The sequence below is a fragment of the Narcine bancroftii genome, chromosome 2 (assembly GCF_036971445.1).
Source record: "Narcine bancroftii isolate sNarBan1 chromosome 2, sNarBan1.hap1, whole genome shotgun sequence".
Classification (NCBI taxonomy): Eukaryota; Metazoa; Chordata; class Chondrichthyes; order Torpediniformes; family Narcinidae; genus Narcine; species Narcine bancroftii.
Genome location: NC_091470.1, coordinates 341872744 through 341896101, shown reverse-complemented (window position 1 = coordinate 341896101; position 23358 = coordinate 341872744). Strand labels below are relative to the sequence as shown.

At 43.3% G+C, this 23358-nt stretch overlaps 1 protein-coding gene across 3 annotated transcripts in view; it reads left to right on the top strand.

Moving 5' to 3' along the window:
• zfat (zinc finger and AT hook domain containing) overlaps window positions 1-23358 on the top strand; it is a 194320-nt gene that overhangs the window by 49911 nt on the left and 121051 nt on the right. For 2 of the 3 annotated variants that reach the window (XM_069922233.1, XM_069922232.1), the window contains exons 4-5: window positions 11570-11734; window positions 19222-19375. In XM_069922233.1, the coding sequence (XP_069778334.1) occupies window positions 11570-11734; window positions 19222-19375 (319 nt within the window). Of the gene's footprint in view, window positions 1-1343; window positions 1455-11569; window positions 11735-19221; window positions 19376-23358 lie in introns of all 3 variants that reach the window. The other variant, XM_069922234.1, reaches the window with a different exon arrangement.

Here is a 23358-nt window from a genome sequence, read left to right as displayed (position 1 = left end):
AATTGGCTCAATGAAAGGAGGATGGTTGTGGGGGCAGTTTTTCACACTGGAGGACGATGACCAATGAAGTGCCTCAGATTTCTGGACGAAGACCCTTTATTTTTCTAATACGCATGAATAGTTTGAACAAAGATGTTTGTGTCAAGGTGAGTGAGTTTGCATGTGACACAAAAATGAATGCTATGGTGATCAGTGAAGAAGGTGACCTGGGTTTGCAATGGGATCTATTCTGGGCTAAGGAATGGCAGATGCATTTCAACTCAGAGCAGTGGAGTCAGGACTTTCTCTGTAAACAACAGGGTCTTAAAAAGTTTAATGGGACAAAGGGACCAAGGGGTGCAGGTACATAGCTCTTTAAACTTGGCAGAACGGGTAGGCAGAGTAGTAAATGCTTTCAGCATTTACTGTTTTCATGTTGTTTATGGGATTGTCATATTTGACTCAGATTGAGTTTCTGATGATGCATCTGTGCCATTACTAAAATTCTCAATTTCTATTTTCTAGTATTGCTGGACTTCACCTCCTCATTTGACATAGAAACCCTCAGCTGTGTTGATAGATACCTCCGAAATAATTTGGTTCAGGCTATTTTTTTCTCTCTCCTATCTTTCACAAACTAGCATTTATTCAAAACTGAATTTTCTAACACATAACCTATATTAATCAGATAACACTTTCTTTGTTTACATACATTATCTCCTAATAAAGCAATGCTTTGGACATCTTTTTCAAAATTCTTATTTTCAGATTCTTTTTGTTATTGACAAGATATCTCAGGTTACATAACATTTCATTAACACCCTTGTGAAGTGCTATGATAATAGTACAATGGGACTACTTCAAGATGACCTCCCAAGTACATTACGGCTGTCTGACTCCCAAGTACATTACGGCTGTCTGACTCCCAAGAACATTACGGCTGTCTGACTGATCTTTTATTCCCCCCTCTCTCCACTTCCTCTCCTCCTACCTCTTTTCTGTTTGGGCCCTGGGCTGGAAGTTTTGCCCTTGAGACATTTTTATTCACTCCATTTATTTTGTTCATCAAAAAATAATATGTAATTACTTTTCAAAGAGAATGGCAAAGCAAGAATAAATTGATTTGTTCATATTTAATTAGGTAAGTTTGAAATGCCTACATTTCAATAAATGTGTTATAATTCAGATTTTAGTGCAGCTAGAATTGTTCTAGAGTACAGAAGCTTTTAGACATCAAGTTAAGATGCACAATCTTGAAGGCAAATTAGTAATTTTGATTCTTGTTACATTTGAAAATGTCTTCCCCCCACCCCCACCCCACACTGGCCACCTCTCCCTCCTAATTCTAACCTTGTCTACTCTAGGGAGAAAATGCCTAGCTTCTCCAGTCTCTCCTCATTACTGAACTGCTCCATCCCAGGCAATGCCCTGGTGTATATTCTCTGCACCCATTCCAGCACTATTGCTATACGTTGGTAAGCAGAAATGCACATGCTATTCCAGCTGAGGACCTACCAAGGTTTTTCACTTGAAACCGACAGTTGCAAAATGACTCCTTTTTCTAGATTTTAGAGTTCTGTCTTTTCAATATATTAAATACATTAATAACCAGGACGTGGTGTATTGCATTTGACTCTGCCACAGTGTCTGGCCCTTCAGCTAGGAAGGGAAGGAGGGAGAAGAGCAGAGCTATAGTGATTGTGGATTCAATCAGAGGTTCTGTGAATGATCGAGACTCCTGGAAAGTTTTTGGCTCCCAGGTCCCAGGGTCATGGATGTCTCCGATCAAGTCCACAGCTTTCTCAAGTGAGAGGGTGAGCAGCCAAATGTTATGGTACCAATGATATAGAAAGATGAGGTCCTGAAGAGGGAATATAGGGTGTTAGGAAGGAAGCTGAAAAATGAGACCCCAGGATTGTTGCCATGCGCCACTGAGGGAAAGAATAGGAAGTTGTGGCAGATGAAGGCGCAGGTAAAGAGTTGGTGCAGGCGGCAGGTGTTCAGATTTGTGGATCATTGGGATCACTTCTGGGGAAAGTGTGACTTGTACAAAAAGGACGGACTGCACCTGAACTGGAGAGAGGCCAATATCCTGGCAGGCAGGTTTGCTAGAACTGTTGGGGAGAGTTTAAACTAGTTTGGCAAGGGAATGAATCAGAATGTGAGGGCAGAAAATAGAGAAGACGGAAAGGATGAAGCAATGTGTTGTGGGTTTGTGAGGAAGGACAAGGCAGAGGAAGAAGCATAAATGTAGTCGGATGAAGTGTTTGATTTGTGTCTATTTTAATGCAAAGAGAATTAGGAATAAGGGAGATGAACCTATAGCATGAGTCTGTACCTGGAATTACGAGGTTGTGGCCATTATAGAGGATTGGCTGATGCAGGTACCAGTGTTGAGATGTTTCAAAAGGGATGGGATGGGGGGTAGTTTTTAAAAGGGGGTCATAGCATTATTGGTTAGGAATAGTATCATAGCTGCAGAAAGGGAGGACACTGTGGAGGGAGTGTCTACTGAGTGGTGTGGGTGGAAGTCAGAAATAGGTAGGGAGCCATCATTGTATTGGGAGTAGCTTATAGAACAGAACAGAACATACAGCACAGTACAGGCCCTTCAGTCCTCAATGTTGTGCCGACCCATTTATCCCTTCCCTAAAAAAAAGCACTAAACCTCCTGACCTCAAAACCCTCTGCTTTTTTTCAACCATGTGTTGGTCTAAGACTCTCTAAAATGCCCCCAATATTTCAGACTCCACTACCATCCCTGGCAAAGCATTCCAAGCACACAACTCTCTGTATACAAAAATAAACGCCCCTAATATCTCCCCTAAATGTCCCTCCCTTCATTTTGTACATATGTCCTTTGGTGTTTGCTAATCCTGCCCTCAGAAACAGGTGCTGGTTGTTCACCCTATCCATGACTCTCATAATCTTGTAGACTTCCTTCAAGTCTCCTCTCATCCTTCGATGCTTAAAATTAAAAGTCCCAGCTCTGCTAACCTTGCCTCATAAGGCTTATTTCCCAATCCAGGCAACATGGTAAATATCCTCTGCACCCTCTCCATAGCTTCCGCCTACTTCCTATAATGAGGTGACCAGATACAAGTGTGATCTTACCAAAGATTAGTAGAGTTGTAACATGACCTCTCTACTCCTAAATTCAATCTCCCATTAATGAATCCCAGCATGCCTTAGGCCGGCCTTCTTAACTATCCTATCAACCTGGGCAGCGATCTTGAGGGATTTATGGATTTGAATTCCAAGGTTCCTCTGTTCATCCACACTCTTAAGTAACCAACCATTAACCCTGTACTCAGCCTTCTGCTTTGTCCTTCCAAAATGCATCACCTCACACTTACCTGGATTGAAATCCATCTGCCACATATTTGCCCAAGTCTGAATCCTGTCTATATCCTCTCGTAACCTTGGACAACTTTCAGCTCCTCCAAACTTCAAGTCATCCGCAACTTACTAACCCATCCATCCACAAATTTATTGACCCATTCATCTGCCTCTTCATCCAGGCCCCCAAATAGCCCTCAGACGAATGAGGAATAGATTGGAATGGAGCAGAAATAACAGGGTTATTGTTATGGGAGACTTCAACTTCCCAAATATTGACTGGCACCTCCTTACTACAAGAGGGATAAATTTGTCAGATGTGCCCTAGAAGGATTCCTGACACAGTATGTTGGCCAAGAGGCCATACTGGATCTAGTTCTGGCTAATGAACCTGGTCAGGTGGCAGACCTCTTGGTGGGGGAGCATTTTGGTGATAGTGATCACAACTTCCTGAGCTTTAGCATAGCTGTGGTCAAGGGCTAAAGTAGACAAAATAATGAATTTTTTAATTGGGAAAGGGCTAAATATGAAGGGATGAGATAAGGAACTAGTGAGAGTAAATTGGAAACAGATGTTTTCAGGAGAAAGCACAGAAGTAATGCAGAAGATATTTAGGGACCACTTACGTGCGGTTCTGGATAGGTTAGTCCCTCTGAGACAGGGACAGATAGAAGTTTTTAAAAAATCAGATGAGGCAGCTAGTTAAGAGGAAAAAAGGGTATCAATCTGCTTTGAACAAATTGTAAATCAAAAAGTAAATCCAGAATATTTGAATCTGCAATTTGAGGAAAAGTGTCCAAATTAGACTGAACAAAATTCCTAATTTGCAAATATCAAAAAAAATGTCTATTCGAAAGCTTGAATTTAACAGACAATTGTTCAAAAGAAGCAAATTTATTTCAAATAAATCAATATTTGAAATGTTTAATACCAAATCTATACCATTCCTTAAAGCTTTCATCTAATAATAAAGGTGGAAAAATAAATGGTTATCTATAATAGAACAAGCCAGAGAAAAATTATTATAACCAAAAAAATTCCTAAATTGAGCCCATATTCTCCTTGGATTATGTGTCAATTTAGAAAATGAAAAAGGTAAAGCAGAATGTAAAATTGCCAACATGACCATTTCTTAGAAAAGTTCAGTTCCATTTCTGCCCAAGAAAGGCAATTTACTAATTTATCAAATTTTAATAATAAAAGTCCCAGCTCTGCTAACCTTGCCTCATAAGGCTTATTTCTGTGTATGTTAATTGTCCAGTAATAAAATCTAAAATTTAGGAATGACATTCCCACATTCCTAATAGAATTCTGAAGATGGGCTTCACTTATACGTGGTTGTTTTCCTTGCCATATATATGAAGAAATAACAAAATCTAATAAATTTTAAAAAGCATTTTGGAATTAAAATTGGTAAGGCTTAGAAAAAAATGTACAAAAGTTTAGGTAAAATATTCATTTTAATTGCATTAATACGTCCAATCAATATAATCAAAAATGGTGACCATCCAGATAATAATATTTTAATCTGATTAAGTAATACTATAAAATTTTCTTTCATAAGATTCTTATAACTTTTTGTAATAGTGATATCTAAATATTGAAACTGATCATGAATTATTTAAACAGAAATTTAGAATGCACAGAAGGAGATCCTTTTAAAGGTGAGAATTCACTCTGATGTAAATTTATTTTATATCCTGAAAATTGTCCAAACTGAGCGAACATAGTTAATATATTTGATAAAGAAACTTCCAGATTTGAAATAAAAATCAATAAATCATATGCATAAAGAGACATTTTATGTTCAATTCCATTTCCAGTTAATCCTTTAAATTCTACAGATTCTCGAAGGGCTACCGTTAATGGTTCCAGTATCATATCAAACAGTTAAGGAATTCATGACGTCCTTGTCATCTTTCCCTAAATAGTATAAACCTTTTTGACTTTTGTAAATTAGAACAGATTGAAGCAATAGGATGTAAATATAATGTTTCGATCCAGTTAATAAAATCTGGACCAAATTAGCAGATAAATATTTCCATTCACCCCTATCAAATGCTTTTTCAGTGTCTAGAGAAAGGACATATTCCGTCACATGAGTAGAAGGTATATATATTGTATTCAATACACGATATATATTATAATAAGAATAACGATTTTTAATAAAACCTGTTTGATCGGCATTGTTCATAGTGGATTGATACCATGTATTTATATTGATCTATTGGATTTAAGACTAGCCTCAATGGCTAAGATTGAAAATGATTGCAAGCGTGATCTTAATATAATTTTTTTCTGATGAGGATTGGTATTCCACTCTTAGTTTGATCAATGAATCTTCATTTTGTGCAAGGCATTGTTTATTATAATTTAAGGTGATACATAGAGTACATATATCTAAACTTAAGTTATCCTGTTTCTATGTGGATGTTAATCCATTTTGTTGAAAGTGAAAGGTATAGTATTAAAGATAAAAAGTTTTAGTTTGACAAGGTAAGGGGCCCAATGAATATTATCATAATTGCCAGTTCTGTCTGTCTTCTGGAGGTTGTGATCTGATCCATCTTTGTATTTCTTTTGCAACCTTGATTAGAGGATGGGGTAGATTAGTTTTAGTTTTAGTGTTTTTTCTCTTTTCCTTAATTTTAGATAAGTGGATTTGTTGGTTTAATTATAATTATCCTCTATAATATCCAATTTTTTAGATTTTATTAAGATATATTGTGATTTGATGTAATAGTAATGAATGGATTTATATGTATTACTATAATAGATAATCACAATTAATATTAAAGGATGGAATGTATATGTTATTATTTTGCCTTGCTTTTTAATATTTTGTATATGGATGGTTATGTTAAATTCAATGAAAATATTTTTTTAAAGGAAAGAATACATTAGATTTAGGAAACAATAAACAGCAAGGGCTCCCGAGAATTGCATGGTAGCTTGGAAGCAGCATAAGAAAGGACTTAGGAGAGCTTGAAGGGAGCATCAGAAGGCCTTGGCAAGTAGGATAGCCAGACGAGCAGTTTTAATGAAATGGAAAGATGAACTCTCACTGACTCATGCACAGTGACTACATGATGTAATGACATATTAGAGAAAATCAGGTATAATATCAAAGATAAAAAGTTTCAGTTTGAAAATGTATGGGGCCATTTTTTATAATACTAACACATTTGGCAGTTTTAGAGGATTGGGTGCTCAAGTGCTGATCCGCCTGTCGTCTGGAGGTCACGACTTGATCCATCTTTGTATTTCTCTTGTAGTCTTGAAGAGGAGTTAGATTTTGCTTCAGTTTTTACCAGAAAAATAAGATCAAAGTGAGGTCAGAATAGAGCAAGCTTATGTGCTGGACTCTGTTGAGATTAAGAAAGAAGTGCTGGATCTTCTCAAAAACGTTAGGATTGATAACTCCCTGGGACCAGATGAGATATACCCCAGGTTGTTGTGGAGATGGAGGGAAGATATTGTTGGGTAGATGACTCTGCTATCTTTAAGAGCTCTGTCTAACTCTTTCTTGAAAGCATCCAGAGAATTGGTCTCCACTGTCTTCTTGAGGCAGAGAATTCCACAGATCCACAACTCTCTGGGTGAAAAAGATTTTCCTCAACACCGTTTTAAATGGCCTTATTCTTAAACTATGGAGTTTGGTTCTAGCCTCCCCCAACATTGGGAACATGTTTCCTCCCTCTAGCGTGTCCAATCCTTTAATAATCTTAAATGTTTCAATCAGATCCCCTCTCATCTTTCTAAATTCCAGTGTATACAAGCCGAGTTGCTCCAATTTTTCAACATATGACAGTCCTACCATCCCGGGAATTAACTTTGTGAACCTACTCTGCATTCCCTAAATAGCAAAAATGTCCTTCCACAAACTTAGAGACCAAAACTGCACACAATACTCCAGGTGTGGTCTCACCAGGACCCTGTACAATAGCAGAAGAACCTCTTTGCTCCTATATTCAACTCCCCTTTTATGAAACCCATTAGCTTTCTTCACTGCCTCCTGTACTGCATGCTTATTTTCAGTGACTGATGAACAAGGACACCTAGATCTCACTGTTATTCCCCTTTTTATAACTTGACCCCATTCTATCATGATCTACCTTCCTGTTCTGGCCACCAAAGTGGATAACCTCACATTTATCCACATTAAACTGCATCTGCCCACTCAGCCAACCTGTCCAAGTCATCCTGCATTCTCATAACATCCTCCTCACTTTTCACACTGCCACCCAGCTTTGTGTCATCTGTAAATTTGCTAATGTTACTTTTAATCCCTTCATCTAAATTATTAATGTATATTGTAAATAGCTGCAGTCCCAGCACCGAGCCTTGCGGTACCCCTCTAGTCACTGCCTGCCATTCTGAAAGGGACCTGTTAATCCCTATTCTTTGTTTCCTGTCTGCCAACCATTTTCTATCCCTACCCCCCAATACCATGTGCTCTAATTTTTCCCACCAATCTCCTATGTGGGACCTTATCAAAGGCTTTCTGAAAGTACAGATACACTACATCCACTGGCTCTCCCTTGTCCATTTTCATAGTTACATACTCAAAAAATTCCAGAAGATTAGTCGAGCATGATTTTCCTTTCATAAATCCATGCTGACTTGGACCGATCCTGTTACTGCTATCCAAGTGTACACTATTTCATCTTCTATAATTGACTTCAGCATCTTCCCCACTACTGCTAACTGGTCTATAATTCCCTGTTTTCTCTCTCCCTCCTTTCTTAAAAAGTAGAATAACATTAGCTACCCTCCAGTCCACAGGAACTGATCCTGAATCCATAGAACATTGTAAAATGATTACCAATGCATCCACGATTTTTAAGTACCCTGGGATGCAGACCATCAGGCCCTGGGGATTTATCAGCTGTCAGTCTCAACAGTCTACCCAACACCATTTTCTGCCTAATGTGAATTTCCTTCACTTCCTCCGATACCCTAGGTCCTCTGTCCACTGTTACATTTGGGAGATTGTTTGTGTCTTCCTTAGTGAAGTCAGATCCAAAGTACCTGTTCTACTGATCTACCATTTCCTTGGCCCCATAATAATTTCACCCATTTCAGTCTTCAAGGGCCCAACTTTGATCTTAACTTTTTTTTTCCTCTTCACTACCTAAAGAACCTTTTAGTATCCTCCTTTAGCTTATCTTCATTCCTTATCTTTTCTCCCCATATTGCCTTTTTAGTTATCTTCTGTTCCTCTTTAAAAGTTTCCCAATCCTCCGTCTTTCTGCTCATCTTTGCTATTTCATACTTCTCTTTTATTTTTCTACTGTCCTTGACTTCCCTTGTCAGCCTCGGTCACCCTGACTCCCCTTAGAATCTTTCTTCCACGTTGGAATGAATTGATCCTGCACTTTCTGTGTTATTCCCAGAAATACCTGCCCCTGTTGTTCCATGGTCATCCCTGTCAGGGTATCTTTCCAGTCAACTTTGGCCAGTTCCTCCCTCATGGCTCCATAGTCCCCTTTGTTCAACACTTCTGATTTTCCCTTCTCCTCAAATTGTAAATGAAAACTTAGCATATTATGGTTACTACCTCCTATTGGCTCCTTCACCTCGAGTTTCCTGATCAAATCTTGTACATTACACAAAACTAAATCCAGAATTGCCTTCTCCCTGTTAGGCTCTAGTACAAGCTGCTCTAAGGATCCATCTCGGAGCCACTCCATAAACTTCCTTCTTTGGGGTCCAGGACCAACCTGATTTTCCCAGTCTATCTGCAGGGCAAAATCCCCTATAATAACAGTAGCAGTACCTTTGCAACCTTCTAATTTTAACTCTTGATTCAACTTGTACTCTATATCCAAGCTACTATTTGGGGGCCTGTAGATAACTCCCATTAGGGTCTTTTTTCCCTGATAATTTCTCAGTTCTATCCATACTGACTCCACATCTCCTGATTTTATGTCACCCTCTCAAGGGACAGAATTTCATTCCTCACCAACAGAGCCACCCCACCCCCTTTGCCCTCCTGTCTGTCCTTTCAATAGGATGTATAGCCTTGAATATTCATTTCCCAGCTCTGGTCCTTTTGCAGCCATGTCTCTGTTATTCCTACAACATCATACTTTCCAATTTCCAACTGAGACTCACGCTCATCCACTTTATTTCTTATACTTTGTGTATTCATATATAATACTTTTAATCCATTATACCTCTCCACTTTCACATTGATTCCTATTGCACTTGGCCATACTCTCCGATCCCTTCCTAAGCTTTCTGTGCCATTAATTTAGATGTCTTTCTTAAATTTCTTTCATCTCTATTTTCTTTTAACTCCACCCAGTTCATCTCCTCCCCCCACTACTTAGTTTAAACACACCTGTGTAGCAGTGGCAAACCTACCTGCCAGAATGCAGGTCCCCCGCCTGTTAAAGTGCATCCCGCCCCTTTTGTACAATTCATCCTTACCCCAAAACAGATCCCAGAGGTCAAAGAATCTAAATCCCTGCTTCCTGCACCAGTTCTTCAGGCACACATTCAGATCCCGTATCTCCCTGTTCCTGCCCTCACCCACACGAGGAACTGGAAGCAAAATGGAGATGACCACTCTGGAGATCCTGCTTTTCAGCTGTCTTCTCAGAAGTCACACTGCAGAATTTCTTTCCTCTTCTTTTCGATGTCATTTGTGCTGACGTGCATTGCTTCTTCCAGCTCCTCACTCTTCACCCTTGAGGATGCCTTGCAATTGGTCTGTGATGTCCTGGATCCTTTAAAACAGTAGAATCCGGGGAATTATAAACCAGTGAGTCTTACATCAGTGGCGGACGAACTATTGGAGAGAATTCCTAAGGACAGGATTTATGAACATTTAAAGAAGTACAGTCTTGTCAGGGTTAGTCAGCATGGCTTTGTGAGGAGGATGACATAGTAAAAGAAATTGGTGAAGGTAGAGTGGTAGATGTGTTGCATATGGATTTTAATAAGGCATTTAACAAGGTTCCCCATGGGAGACTCATTCAGAAAATGGATGAAAGAAAAACAGAGGGTTATGAGGAGGGGAGTTTACTATTTTTTGGTAACTAAATGGGTTGTCACAACATTGTGGGCCAAAGGGCCTGTACTACGGTGAAATTTTCTATGTTCTATGACTTGGAGTATTGTGTTCAGTTCTGGTTACTTCATTACAAGTAGGATATAGATGCTTTAGAGAAGGTTGACTGGATTGGAGAAAGCATGTCTAATGAAACAGGGTTTTTAGAGCTAGGGGTTTTTTCTTTGAAACAATGAAGGATGAGAGGTAATGTAATAAAGGTATATAAGGTTATGAGGGGCATAGATAGAGTGGACAGCCAGCACTTTTTTCCCCTGGGGTGCCAATAGCAAATATCGGAGGAGATCTATTTAAGGTGAGTGGAGAAAGATTTAGGGAAAATGGATGCAAGAAAAATAGAATGCTTGAGAGTTAGGGAAAAATTGGATTGTTATGAAGTAGGTTTACCACAACATCATGGGCTGAAGGGCCTGCTCTGGGCTGTAATGTTCTGGCGAAGAGAGCATTAGAGATGTTTGCTTCCTTTGATCAGGGCATTGAGTGTAAGTGTTGGGACAACATGTTGAAGTTATGCAAGATGTTGGTGAGGCCACACTTGGAATATTATGTGCATTTTTGGACACCTAGCCATAGGAAGGATATTATAAAATTGGAAAGGTTGATTTACAAAGTTGTTGCCAGGATTAGGGAAGTTGAGTAATCGTGAGAGATTGGAAAAACTAGGCCTGTTTTCCTTAGAGCATGGGAAGTTGACAAGGTATCTTATTGGGGTATATAAAATTATGAGGGGCATAGATGTGGGGAATAGTGGCAGTCTGTTTTCTAGAGTAGGAGAATTTAGGACAAGAGGGCATGTATGGGGGGACACAGGATTTTGAGGGGAGATGATGGGACAATTTTTTACTTAGAGGGTGGTGGACATGTGGAATGACCTGCCAAACAAAGAGATGGAGGCAGGAACAGTAGCTTTCTTTAAGTAACATTTGGATAACTACATGGATGTAAGGGTATTGAAGGGGTGTGGGCCTAATACAGACTTGAGACTAAGTATAAGGTTATGTTGGTTTGGCACAGGCAAAGTGGGCCTCTGGGTCTGTTTCCAAGATATAGGACTGTTAGAACCCTATGTCGTCAAGAATAGTGTGATGATATGGTCAGGACTGCAATTTGATGCATTGGTTTACTTTCTTTCCCTCTTCCTCTCCCTCCCACCCACCCACCACCTCTCTCCAGACAAAATGGACCCTGAAGTAGAGTTGGATGATGTAAGCGAGAGGGCAGTAAAGAGACCACGTTGGCAAAAGAATGAAAAATTGACGTATAAGGATACTGATCAAAATACAGGAGGAAAGAAACCAATTATCAGCGTGGTTCTCACAGCACACGAAGCTATTCCAGGTGAGAAGCAGTCAACTATTTACTAAGTGCCTTGATTCAACTCTCAATGTTCATGATTTTTATTGAATACTTTTAGATGGTCACCATGATTATGTGGCCCTTTGAGCTAATCCATGCAATAACCAAAAAGGCAATGCTCTTTTTTTGGCTAATGATAGATGCAAAAATGATCAAACTACAGCCAATGCCTCATTTCCAACTCAAATCTAAGTCCTTTGCAGATGAACACCAAAATTGAACCACAGACCTTGAGAAATAATGAACAAACAATAAATCACACCAATGGAAAACATGATTTGTACTCATGACTGGATTTGTGTACATGAAATTTTAATGATATAACAATTGTCAAGAAAGGAGAGACATTAACAATATATTGGTGTTTGAATGTCTGGAATGACTATAAAAGTTTGCAGTGTGAGTTCTGTGCCGAGTGAGCTGATTGTGTTTCAAGAATGTGACTGGCAATAAAACAAAGGCTGAGCAAGAATCAAATAGGAAAAAGACCACAGCGCCTGTATAAAAATAGTGATTCGCATGTGTGGCTCAGTCATCCATAGATTCCTCTAACTGATCCTTATGGATTATAAAAGTTTTTAATCTTTCAGATCTATAGACTTCAGGTGCTGACCACTGTTTTGAAAGTAGTCTGTTTTCCATTTAAAATCAATCAGATTTTTTTTCCAAAAATATACTTTATTCACAATAAAGTTATATTTTGATCAGTCTAGGGTAAAGGTGTCAAAGGCCTCGGCTTGGGGATCCAGCAGCCAGGACACGAACCTCGGAACCTGGGCATTAAGCCTGGGTGCAAACAAATCTATCTCTGGCATGCCAAGGGTGTCTGCTAGCAATTTAAAATATTTCTTACCTAGAGTCCACTCACTGCTATCATTGAATTTTCTGGACAACAGGTCCACCTGTACGTTGATCCGACTCAGCAGGTAGGCGGCAATAACCCATATATTTCTCTGAATGCACCAGTGCCAAGTCTCAATGGCTAACTTGTTACAGGATTGAGATTTGAGACCTCCCATATTATTGAGGTAGGCCACTGCTGAAGTGTTATCCAACCTCAGCAGTACATGAAGTCAGCTTCTCTCGCACAGAAAGACTTTAGTGCTCGAAACCCTGCCAGCATTTCCAAATAATTAATGCCTGATTTAGAGGCCTCTTTGAGCAATCTATCTGTCCATCTGCCTCCAGTAGAGACCTTTAGATTCATAGCTCCCCGACCTTCACCACTGGCATCTGACCTGATCTCCAGGCCCACCTTTCTGAGCTCGATCCTTGCGTAAGCCCACGAGATGTGGTTGATCCACCATACTAGGTTGGATCTGGCCTCACTTGTGAGCCTCGTGGGCCTGACAAAATGTCCCTTAGCTGTCTTAAGAGCTGATATTCTGTCCCTTTACAGGAACATATAATTTAGCAGGCTATATTGTACTGCCAGGAAAGATGCCACCAGTTTCCCAATCAACCTGGCCACCTTTCTTATGGAGGGACGACACTCTGTCATGTGCCCTCTGCAGGCAGTCCTGATCTCTGTCGCTTTATCCTCTGACAGGGTAACTTTCATGTCTTCTGTATCAATAATGAAGCCGAGGAATTTTCACATCTTTTGCCCTTGAGGGAACCTTCAAATTGTCCCATATCGCAGGGCTTACCTTAGGAGGGCAGTTAACAGGGCAGGGGTACTTCTTGATGGATTCTTCTAATACCGTCTCCTGAAAAGCATTCGATACCATATAAATTATTGACCCCACAATATCATCCTCTAGTGACTGGCCGATACCCTTTGTTACTGCAAACTTCGTGGCAATAGCTGGTATATTCTCCTCCTGTCTGGCCTGAGGAGTGTATGGGGATTTGGGTGACTTGGCCTCCTTTACTGGCACTTCATCACCTTCCCATGCATTATCATGCTCTGATGGTGTCGGAAACTTACTCACCATGGCCATCATTAGTTCCTCCAATTTGTCCAGATGTCTTACAATTTCATCGCTGGTCGAGGCCTCTACTCTCTTGCAGGCCTTACTCTCAGACCCTGATCAAGCCGGTGCCCGTCGTGCAGAGACCACGCCCTACTCCGGGCTTTTTATGGTGGTTATTTTCACTTGTCGAGTGGGCGGCTTCACTATGCGATCTGTTAGGTGTGACTCAGGTCCTATCTGCTCTTGTGCAGGATACTCCCCTTCACTGCCACTCGATATACTGAGGTCCAATCGTCTCATGCAGCTCACCTCATGCAGTGGCATAATGGTAACACTACTTGCTTTTTGGGACCCCAACTTCCATGAAGCCAGGTTGGTGCAGCCAGACTTGGACCCCACCTTCAGCAAAGGTAGGCCACTGTCACCTGATCCCACTCCCTGTAGAGGTAGATCGACATTGCTGCTATCGTTTTCAGAACCCATCTTCAATGAAGCTAGGTCAGTGCAGCCAGCCTTGGGCCCCACCTTCAACGAAAGTAGGCCACTGCCACCTGATCCCACCCCCAATGGAGGTAGATTGGCCTTGCTGCTCCTCAGCTGGGACACTGCACCCCAGCAGGCCCACTGTATTTTTGGTGCTAACCAAGTGCTATGAGAGCTCTTCTCGGAGGCCTTCCTCCTTGGGCTCTTGCTGCCCTGCCTCTGCCCCAGCCCCTCATTGGGATCCGGGAACCTCCCGCTGATTGTCCCAGACCATTTCCGGTACACCTCTACCTCCAGAGGGCTACATCAGGGCCTCCCCTCATTGGGACCTGGGAACCTCCCACCGGCAGTCCTGGAATTTTTACTGCTCACCTCCTTCTCCGGAGGGCTCGTTCAGGAGCTCTGATTCCATTTTTGTGGATCGTTCTCCTGCGATCTCGCTCAGGGTCAGGGCTCTGCTCCTTCAGACCCACTATTTTTGCACTTTTTTGGGGGTTGCTCCACTACGATTCCCCACTGATTCAGCTTTTTGATCCCGTGCAAAAAACGTGTGCTGCTCTTTGCAAGTCAATGCATGTAACGTCTGCGCATGTGCAGATGGGATCTCACATTGGCGAACCAACGTACATTGCAAAGAATAATACTCCATTACCAGCACTGTGACACCTTGTTTCTCTCCCCTCTGTTGGTTGAGGGGCTTCCCCTCAGTGCCTGGTAATGGAAAGACTCCAATCTGTGCTCCTTCCCCACAGTGCCCTCGCGTTGGCTGCACCAAGCCTCATCCCATCCCCTCATCACGTACTCCTGCACCATTCCTGGACCAACATCTCCGTGTGCTGAAAGACCAACAGATTTCAGGCCAATCAAAAGGCATCCTTCACCGAGTTTATGGCCTTCCAGCAGTTCTAGATGTTGGACTCAGAGTCTGTCACGCTGCCACTGGGGATGAACCTACAAAGCTCCCTGCATCCTTCTCCACACACTCTTTGCGAATCTACATTTGGCAAAGAGGTGGGGGACAATCTCCACTGCAGCCGTGCCAAGGACAACATGCGTGGGAGGGTGATGTTCCAGTTATGCAAGAAGGATCTCACTGGGAGAGCTTCTCTCACTGCCAGACAGGTCAAAACCTGTTGCTGGTTAGTGAGCCCTGGGGATGAGTCATTCCACCAGATGACCTGGATACCTGTTCAGGGAGCCATCCCCACCAGATCCATCGAGTCCTTCTTCCTCATTTTCTGTAAGACGCTGCGTACTCACCACTGCCCTGATGGCCTTGTGGATGAAGGTGTTGTCGTTGAAAAACTTTTCCATGAAGGGTGGGTAGTGTTGCAAAGTCCATCTGACTGGGACATTGCACGGCAACGGGGCCAGGCCTATCCTATGCAACACCCGGGAGAGGTAGAACCTCAGTATGTAGGCATATTTTGGTTCCATGCACATCCTGATTCGGCCGCACACAAAGGTAGGTATCCCCTTGCCCCCATTTTACAGTGACGTACATACCGCTCCTTCTGACCCTGTCCATTTTAGAACCCCAAATGAATCCAAACACTGCTCTGGTGAATGCCAGGGTGCAGGTGCGGGGGAATGGGCCACATCTGTATCATGTACAGCAGCACCGAAAGTACCTCACATCTGATGACCAAGTTCTTCCCTCTTATCGAGAGGGAGCGCTGCACCCACAGTCCCAATTTTTGGTGGACCCTTGCGATCGCTACAACCAATTTTTGTTGCATGCCTCAGCCCCTCCAAACCAGATCCCCAGCACCTTCAAGTAGTCAGATCTGACTGTGAAGAGGATGGTGGACCAAATCTTTTGGTTAACCCTGGCACCTGATGCGGACTCAAAATGCCCACGTATGCTGGTCAGTCTCCAGACTAATCATGTGTCTGAGCAGAAGATTCAACATCGTCCATGTGCAGGAAGACCTTGACCCGAGCTCCTCCACTGCCTGGCAAAATCACTCCTCTCATGGCCTCATCCTTCCTGATGGATTCAGCAAAGGGCTCTATGCAGCACACAAATAAGACTGGAGATAGGGCAGCCTTGTCTAACTCCAGACTTGATGGTGAAGTTATCTGTTTCCCACCCGTTAATTTGAACTGCACTACAGCTGTCTGTGAAGAGCAGTTTGATCCAATTCCAGATTCACTCCCCAAAGCCCATTTTGGAGAGTACATCCATCATGGATGTGTGCAAAATACAGTTGAAAGTCATCTCCTGGTCTAAGCTGACCAGGCAGGCATCCACCCACCTATCCTGCACATAAGCAGTGGTGTCCCTGAGCAGCACGAGGTTGTGAGAGATCTTTTTGCCTGGAACCGTCAGAATAGGACATACGTGGTAAATGGGAGAGCATTGAGGAATACAGAAGAGCAGAAAGATTTAGGAGTAACGGTACATCGTTCCCTGAAGGTAGAAACTCACGTGAATAGGGTGGTGAAGAAGGCTTTTAGTATGCTGGCCTTTATCAATCAGTGCATGGAATATAGGAGTTGGGAGGTGATGTTGAGATTGTATAAGACGTTGGTGCGGCCTAATTTGGAGTTCTGTGTGCAGTTCTGGTCGCCTAATTATAGGAAGGATATAAACAGAGTGGAGAGAGTGCAGAGAAGGTTTACCAGAATGTTACCTGGGTTTAAGCATCTAGAGTATAGGGAGAGATTGGACAAATTATTCTTTGGAGCGTAGAAGGTTGAGTGGGGATTTGATAGAAGTATTTAAGATTATGAAAGGGATAGACAGAGTGGATGTGGATAGACTATTTCCGTTAAGAGGAGGAAAGATTAAAACAAGAGGACATGAGTTAAGAATTAAGGGGCAGAGGTTTAGAGGTAACATGAGGGGGAACTTCTTTACTCAGAGAGTGGTAGCCGTGTGGAATGAGCTTCCGGGAGAAATAGTGGCGGCGAAGTCAATTGTATTATTTAAGAAAAGGTTGGACAGGTATATGGATGAGAAGAAGATGGAGGGTTATGGGCATTGTGCAGGGAGGTGGGACTAGAAAGGGGTGTTTGGTTCAGTGCGGACTAGAAGGGCCTAATGGCCTGTTTCCGTGCTGTAATTGTTATGTTATATGGGATGGGGATTTGCCAAGTTTAAAAGAAGCAGGGTAATAATGATGAGAAGTGAAACATCTCCCTAGGATCAGATAATTTCATTTCTCAAAAAAATGGGAACATTGCAAATCTTCCAAAATTCACAATTCAGGAAAAGTTAGCGAACTTGAAAATTTGCTAACTGGGAATTATAGATTAATTGATCAGTCATCTTTTGTTGGGAATTGTTTTTATAATGAAGGATTGAATGATTGAATATACTTTATACATATTTTTATCAGAGCCAACGTGGATTTGTAAAATGGAGGTCATGAAAGACATACTTTAATAATTTTTTTTTGGAAAAAGAGTCTGAATTTATAGGAGACTGTCCTTGGATGGTACTTGTATGGACTTCTAAGGCATTCATTTATTTTCTCTTAAGGCAATGTTAACTGAATAGAGGCTCATGGAAATTGCAGAAGTTGGATAGAGCTCTACAAGTTTATGAGAGGCATGGATAAGGTAGACAGCCAGCACCTTGTTCCCAGAGCAGAATAGCAAACACCAGAGGACATCTGTACAAAGTGAAGGGAGGGAGATTTAGGGGAGACATCAGGGGTAAGTTTTTTTGCACAGAGTTGTGGGGGGCCTGGAATGCATTGCCAGAGGTGGTGGTGGAGGCTGGAACAACAGGAGCATTTAAGAGACTCTTAGACAGGTACATGGATGAAAGAAAATAGAGGGTTATGAGGTAGGAAGGGTTTAGTTTTTGTTTGGTAGATATGTTTCAGTTGGCACTACGTTGTGGACTGAAGAACCTGCACTGTGCTGTAATGTTCTATGTTCACTAAATGTCAAAGTGTAGTACAATGGGCAAATTGTCTTACTAGCAGGTGAATAGAGGTGTTCCTCAAAGATATGTGTGGTGGCTGTAAATATTAATCACTTATGGAAGCAACAGATCATTCCCTCATTAAAGACCGTCCAAAGTAGTGATAAGATGTTATTAGATTAAATGGATAGTAAATTGATAGAGCAAACACAGAGAAATTGTTGGAACTCCACAAGTCAGGCAGTATCCTTGGAGAGCAATGGACAGAAAAGCTCTAGAAACTGGTTTGCGCCGTAAGCTAGTGTGAGGTTGTCCAGTGTTGACAAAAACAGACTGCAATAATTTCTGAATAGTAAAAGGTTGAAAGCAGTGTTTATCTAAGGATCTGTGTGCATTGATATTTAAAAGGAATTATGGAAGAGCCAAATGAAATGCTGGCATTCTAGGCACCAGTTAGAATACACCATAAATGCTATGGGCAGACAGGGCACAAGCAAATCATTTAGCAACTACATAAGGTTGATTTATCAGAATGAACAGGCGTGTAATTATGTGAAGAAACTGATTTCTCTGGAATTTAAATGATTAAGGGATAATTTCAAGTTTGCAAACTGCTGAAAGGAAATGGTATGGTAGGAAGAGGAAATCTATTCCTTAACAGGGATAATTTTTATTTTTTTTAATTTAAATTTAACTTTAAAAAAAATGTAGACATTCAGCAGGGTAACGGGCCATTTCGGCCCACGAGTCCGTGCCACCCAATTTGCACCCAATTAACCTACATCCCCGGTACATTTTGAGCGTTAGGAGGAAACAGGAGCCCCCGGGGAAAACCCACGTAGACACGGAGAGAACACGCAAACTCCTTACAGACAGGAATGAAGTTACCAAATACTGTGGTGGATTTATGGAACTCCCTTATCCATTTGGTATTCAAGGCTGTTTGAACTGTTACATTTCAATTCAGAATTAGTAGATTTTTGGTGACAGAATCAGAAGTCCTGGGATGAGTGTCAAAGGCAAGTTAATGGCATCAAGTCACAGGTCACCCCAATGTATTGTACAGAACTGACATAAGAGGGATAAATCTGACTCATGTTCTTCTATCTCTAAAGTGTTAAGGCCAATTCTTGCCTCACTTTGTAACTGCTGCCCTGTGTGACAGTGTGAAATGTTCTTTCTGTCTATTCCAGGTGCCACTAAAATTATTCCTATCGAGGCCACTCCAGCTGAGAAAACTCCAGCTGCTGAGTCTGAAAGTATTGGCCAAGATTTAGCTCTGCGAAAGGGCTACCAGGAATATGCTATTCAACAGGCACCATTGGAGCTAGCCCAGAATTCTTTCAGGCAAGTCTGCAGATTTTCTCATGAAATTAATCACAAAGTCACACAGCCAAGTCAATTGTATATCCTGTCAATAATTAGTTTTCCTGACTCTTTAATGGGCTTTTTGGTTTGGGTAGAAGCAATAAGACCTTAATGTTCTTGGTGCTTTCAGTTCAGCAACTCTCTGCTCAGAGGGAAGATGTGGAAGAATGTCTCACTGTCCATTTTCAGGTGCATCCTCCGCCTTGAGGGAGGCTGCAGGAGCGGATCCCAGCCTGAAGACTCACCTTTCAGGTGGCAGCCCAAAAAGACTCCTACAGCCCACCTGAAAGGGCCTGTTTTTCCAGAGGCGGGGCGACTGGTGCCACCTGTCATAAATATGCGGAATAGCAATGACCGTCTTCCCTACCCATAATCCCTCCAGGCAGGTGAAACCACTCTGTGTTTCCCACACAGTTCCAGCTGTGTGGGGGTTTATGGGGAGGGAAGACTGCCATTACTATGTTGCATTTTGAGCAGCAGAGGGCGGCCCCGGTGAAGGAGCAGCCAGCCGGGCTGTGATAGCCCGCACTGGCCGCCCCTGCCCCGAAGTTTCCCTGCTGGCCGCCCCTGCCCCCATGACCCCTTCTGGCTGCTCCCGCCCCGCTGCCTGGTCCCCCCCCTCCCTGCTGCCTGAAGCCCCCCCCCGCCCCGCTGCCTGACAGACCCTGCCTTACTGGCGAGGAGAGGTCGGTGGTATGTCGGGGCAGGGTGGCCAGCGGGGGACATCAGGGCAGAGGCGGCCGTCGGGGCAGAGGCAGCGTGGAGGAGGGCTGTCCGGCCACGGTGAGGGGGGGCTATCGGGCAGCGGGGTGGCGCTGTCAGTTAGTGGGGAGGGGGCTGTCCGGCAGCGGGGTGGGGGGCTGTCAGGTCGTGTGGTGGGGGGTTGTCAGGCAGCAGGGGGTTGGGTTGCTGGCTGATAGTGTAATCAACCCGCCTCTTAGTGAAGTTTCACTGGGGCACACATGGCACTAGTATAATTTAGTCTTGCCCAGTAATAGACCATATGGTTTGTACAGGTCCTACCTACCCCTGAACCATTGTCAATGCTCCAGAAACCCTCCCTCTTGCCCTTTTGCTCAAGCCACGTAGTCATCTTGTCTATTCTGTAATTCCTACTCTGACTAGCACTTGGCATGGACAGTAATCCTGTGATTCAATTTTTTAATTTATTTCTAGTTCCCTAAATTTGGTCTGTAGGATCTCATCCCGCTTTTGTTCCCTACCGATGGTGCCAACATCCACCTTGACAACTGGCCGTTCACCCTCCCCTTCCAGAAAGCCCTGCAGCAGTTCTGAGCCCATCTTTGACCCTTGCACCCGGGAAGCAACACACCAACCAGGAGTCCCATTTGTGCCACAGAAGCTCCAGTCTATTTGCCTTACCCTGGAATCCCTCAACACTACAGTTCTGCCATGCTACTTGCTGCTCTCTTGTGGAGCAGAGCTGTCCATGTGCCATGAAGGCTGCTGTTGCCTTCCTCTGTTGATCCATCTCCCCCCACAGTATTCATATCTTTTCAAGGGAGATGACCACAAGGGACTCCTGCAGTACCTTCCTGCTGTTGCCCTGCCTGAGCAAAAGTGCAAGAGAGAGGGTTTCTGGGGCATTGACAATGGTTCAGGGGTAGGTAGGACCTGTACAAACCATATGGTCTATTACTGGGCAAGACTGGGATCAATGTCGCAGATGGATATTTTGCGAGTGCTGCCTGAGATCAGAGTTGATACAAGATCTCTGTTGAATCCATCTAGGTAGAGATTAGGAATGATAATGGAGGGAGGTGGGGGGGTCCACCCATTCGCTATTGTTCTTTAGACCCTTACACTGCGGTCTGACCAACCTAAAAGTGCTATCCACAACATCCCAGCATTGCGGATGCTCCAAAGTGAATCCACTAATGCCATTGTACTACTGCTGCACACATTTCCTGCACAAGGATGTTGGCAACATCCTTGAGTTGCCACAGTGCACAGGAGGAGCTCACCTCCACGACTAAAACTTGACTAGCTATGAAAGTTTTAAAAAGAACAAAGCTTACATTAGTGTTGTTCACACTCCTTATAGAACCCACAATTAGACTACTAGCAGCAGTTAAACTTCACAACATTTCTTATCAAAATGGCCACTACATTCGACCCCATCCTCATTCTATATTCACCTTAAACTAAACAGAACTCACTTCAACTGACAGTTTTTGAATTCAAATTGGGGCGGCATGGTTAGTCGAGCTGTTAGCACAACTCTGTTTCAGTGAAACATGAAAGTCTGCAGCCACTTTGATTGTAGTCAAAACACAGAGATGCTGGAGAAACTCAGCCGGTCTCAGAGTAATGTGTAAGGGTGGTGAAAGTTCATAGATTTCTTAAAGGTTGATGAGAAATGTGGTGAAGTTTCACTGGGGCACACATGGCACTAGTATAATTTACTGAATAATCGGTTATTTTCCATAATGTTTGGGACAAATACACTTTTTTCCATTATTTGCCCCTGTGCTCCACAGTTTGAAATTTCTAATCAAAATATTCATATGTGATTAAAGTGTAGATTTCAGATTTTATTTAAGGTACATTTTGGTTTGACCATGTAGTAATTACAAAACTTTTTATACATTCAGGGCAACATAATGTTTGGGTCATTTGGCTTCACAGGTGTTTGTATTTATTTAGGTATGTTTATTTGTTTCATTGGGGCAAGTATAAGGGAAATAGATTTGCTTCCAAGCTTTTGATCACCCTTGGAGTCTATAGTTTCCATTTTTCAACAAGAGGATCAGAGTTTGTGCCCAATGAAAGTCAAATAAACCATTATGAGTTTGAAAACCAAGAATGAAACAGTAAGAGACATCGCCCAAATGTTAGGATTAATGAAATCAACTGTTTGGAACATCATTAAGAAGAAAGAGTGTGCTCAGTAATCGCAAAGGGACAGGTAGGCCAAGGAAGACCTCCACTGTTGGTGAAGAAAATGAAGAAAAATCCCCAAACGCCTCAGGGGTCAGATGTGGATGTGTCACTAGGCTTTTTCAGGTACATTCTGCACTAAGAATGCGCCTGAAGAAGCAGAAGTGGCCCTTTAAATTTCGGCAGCGTTTAAAGCGCAATGCTGGCCACCTGAAAGGACAGCTGTGCCGGGATGGGCATCTGAGCGCATTCCGGTTCCTGTCCTTGGGTTGTCAATTCAGGATGGCTGGTTGTCAACTGGGACAGCCAGCGCGGGCTATCAGCGCAGGGACTTCCCGCGCGGGACGTCCCTACACTGATCCCGCTGCCCCGCTCTCTCCCCACTCATGGGGCTGGAGCGGTCGGCAGGAGAGAAGGAGGATGGAGAGGCCGGCGGGTGAGTACGGTGCTCGAGTCAGGTACCGGCATTGTTTTGGCCAGCCCCTTTCTCCCCCACCGGCCGCTCCAGTCCCCATTTTTCCCCGCCGGCTGCTCTAGCCCTGCAGTTCCTACACTGACAGCCCAGCCTCCTTCTCCCGCGCTGGCCGCTCTAGCCCCTGTTCTTCCCCGCCGGCTTCTCCAGTCCCCGTTCTCCCCCGCTGGCCTCTCTAGCCCCGCAGTTCCCATGCTGACAGCCCAGCCCCCTTCTCCCCCGCTGGCCACTCCAGCCCTGCAGTCCCCACACTGGCAGCCCAGCCCCCTTCACCCCCGCCGGCCGCTCTAGCCCCGTAGTTCCCGCGCTGACAGCCCAGCCAGCTGCCCTTACCCCGATGTCCTGCGCCAGGGGAAGGGGCAGCTGGGAGAGGAGCTGTCAGGGGCTCGCCAGTTGACTATCACCCCAAATGCAGCTGCTGGGAGGCCATTGTGCTGCGGCGATTATCCCTCTTGGAGGAGTGTTACAAAGTTCACTTTGCACGCGCCACCTGCACATTCAGGTAGCTTCCCAACAGCGCATATTGCCAAAATATGCGGCTTTACAAGCGGGGCAATTGGCCACCTGTAAGTGCCTACTGACTGTTGTT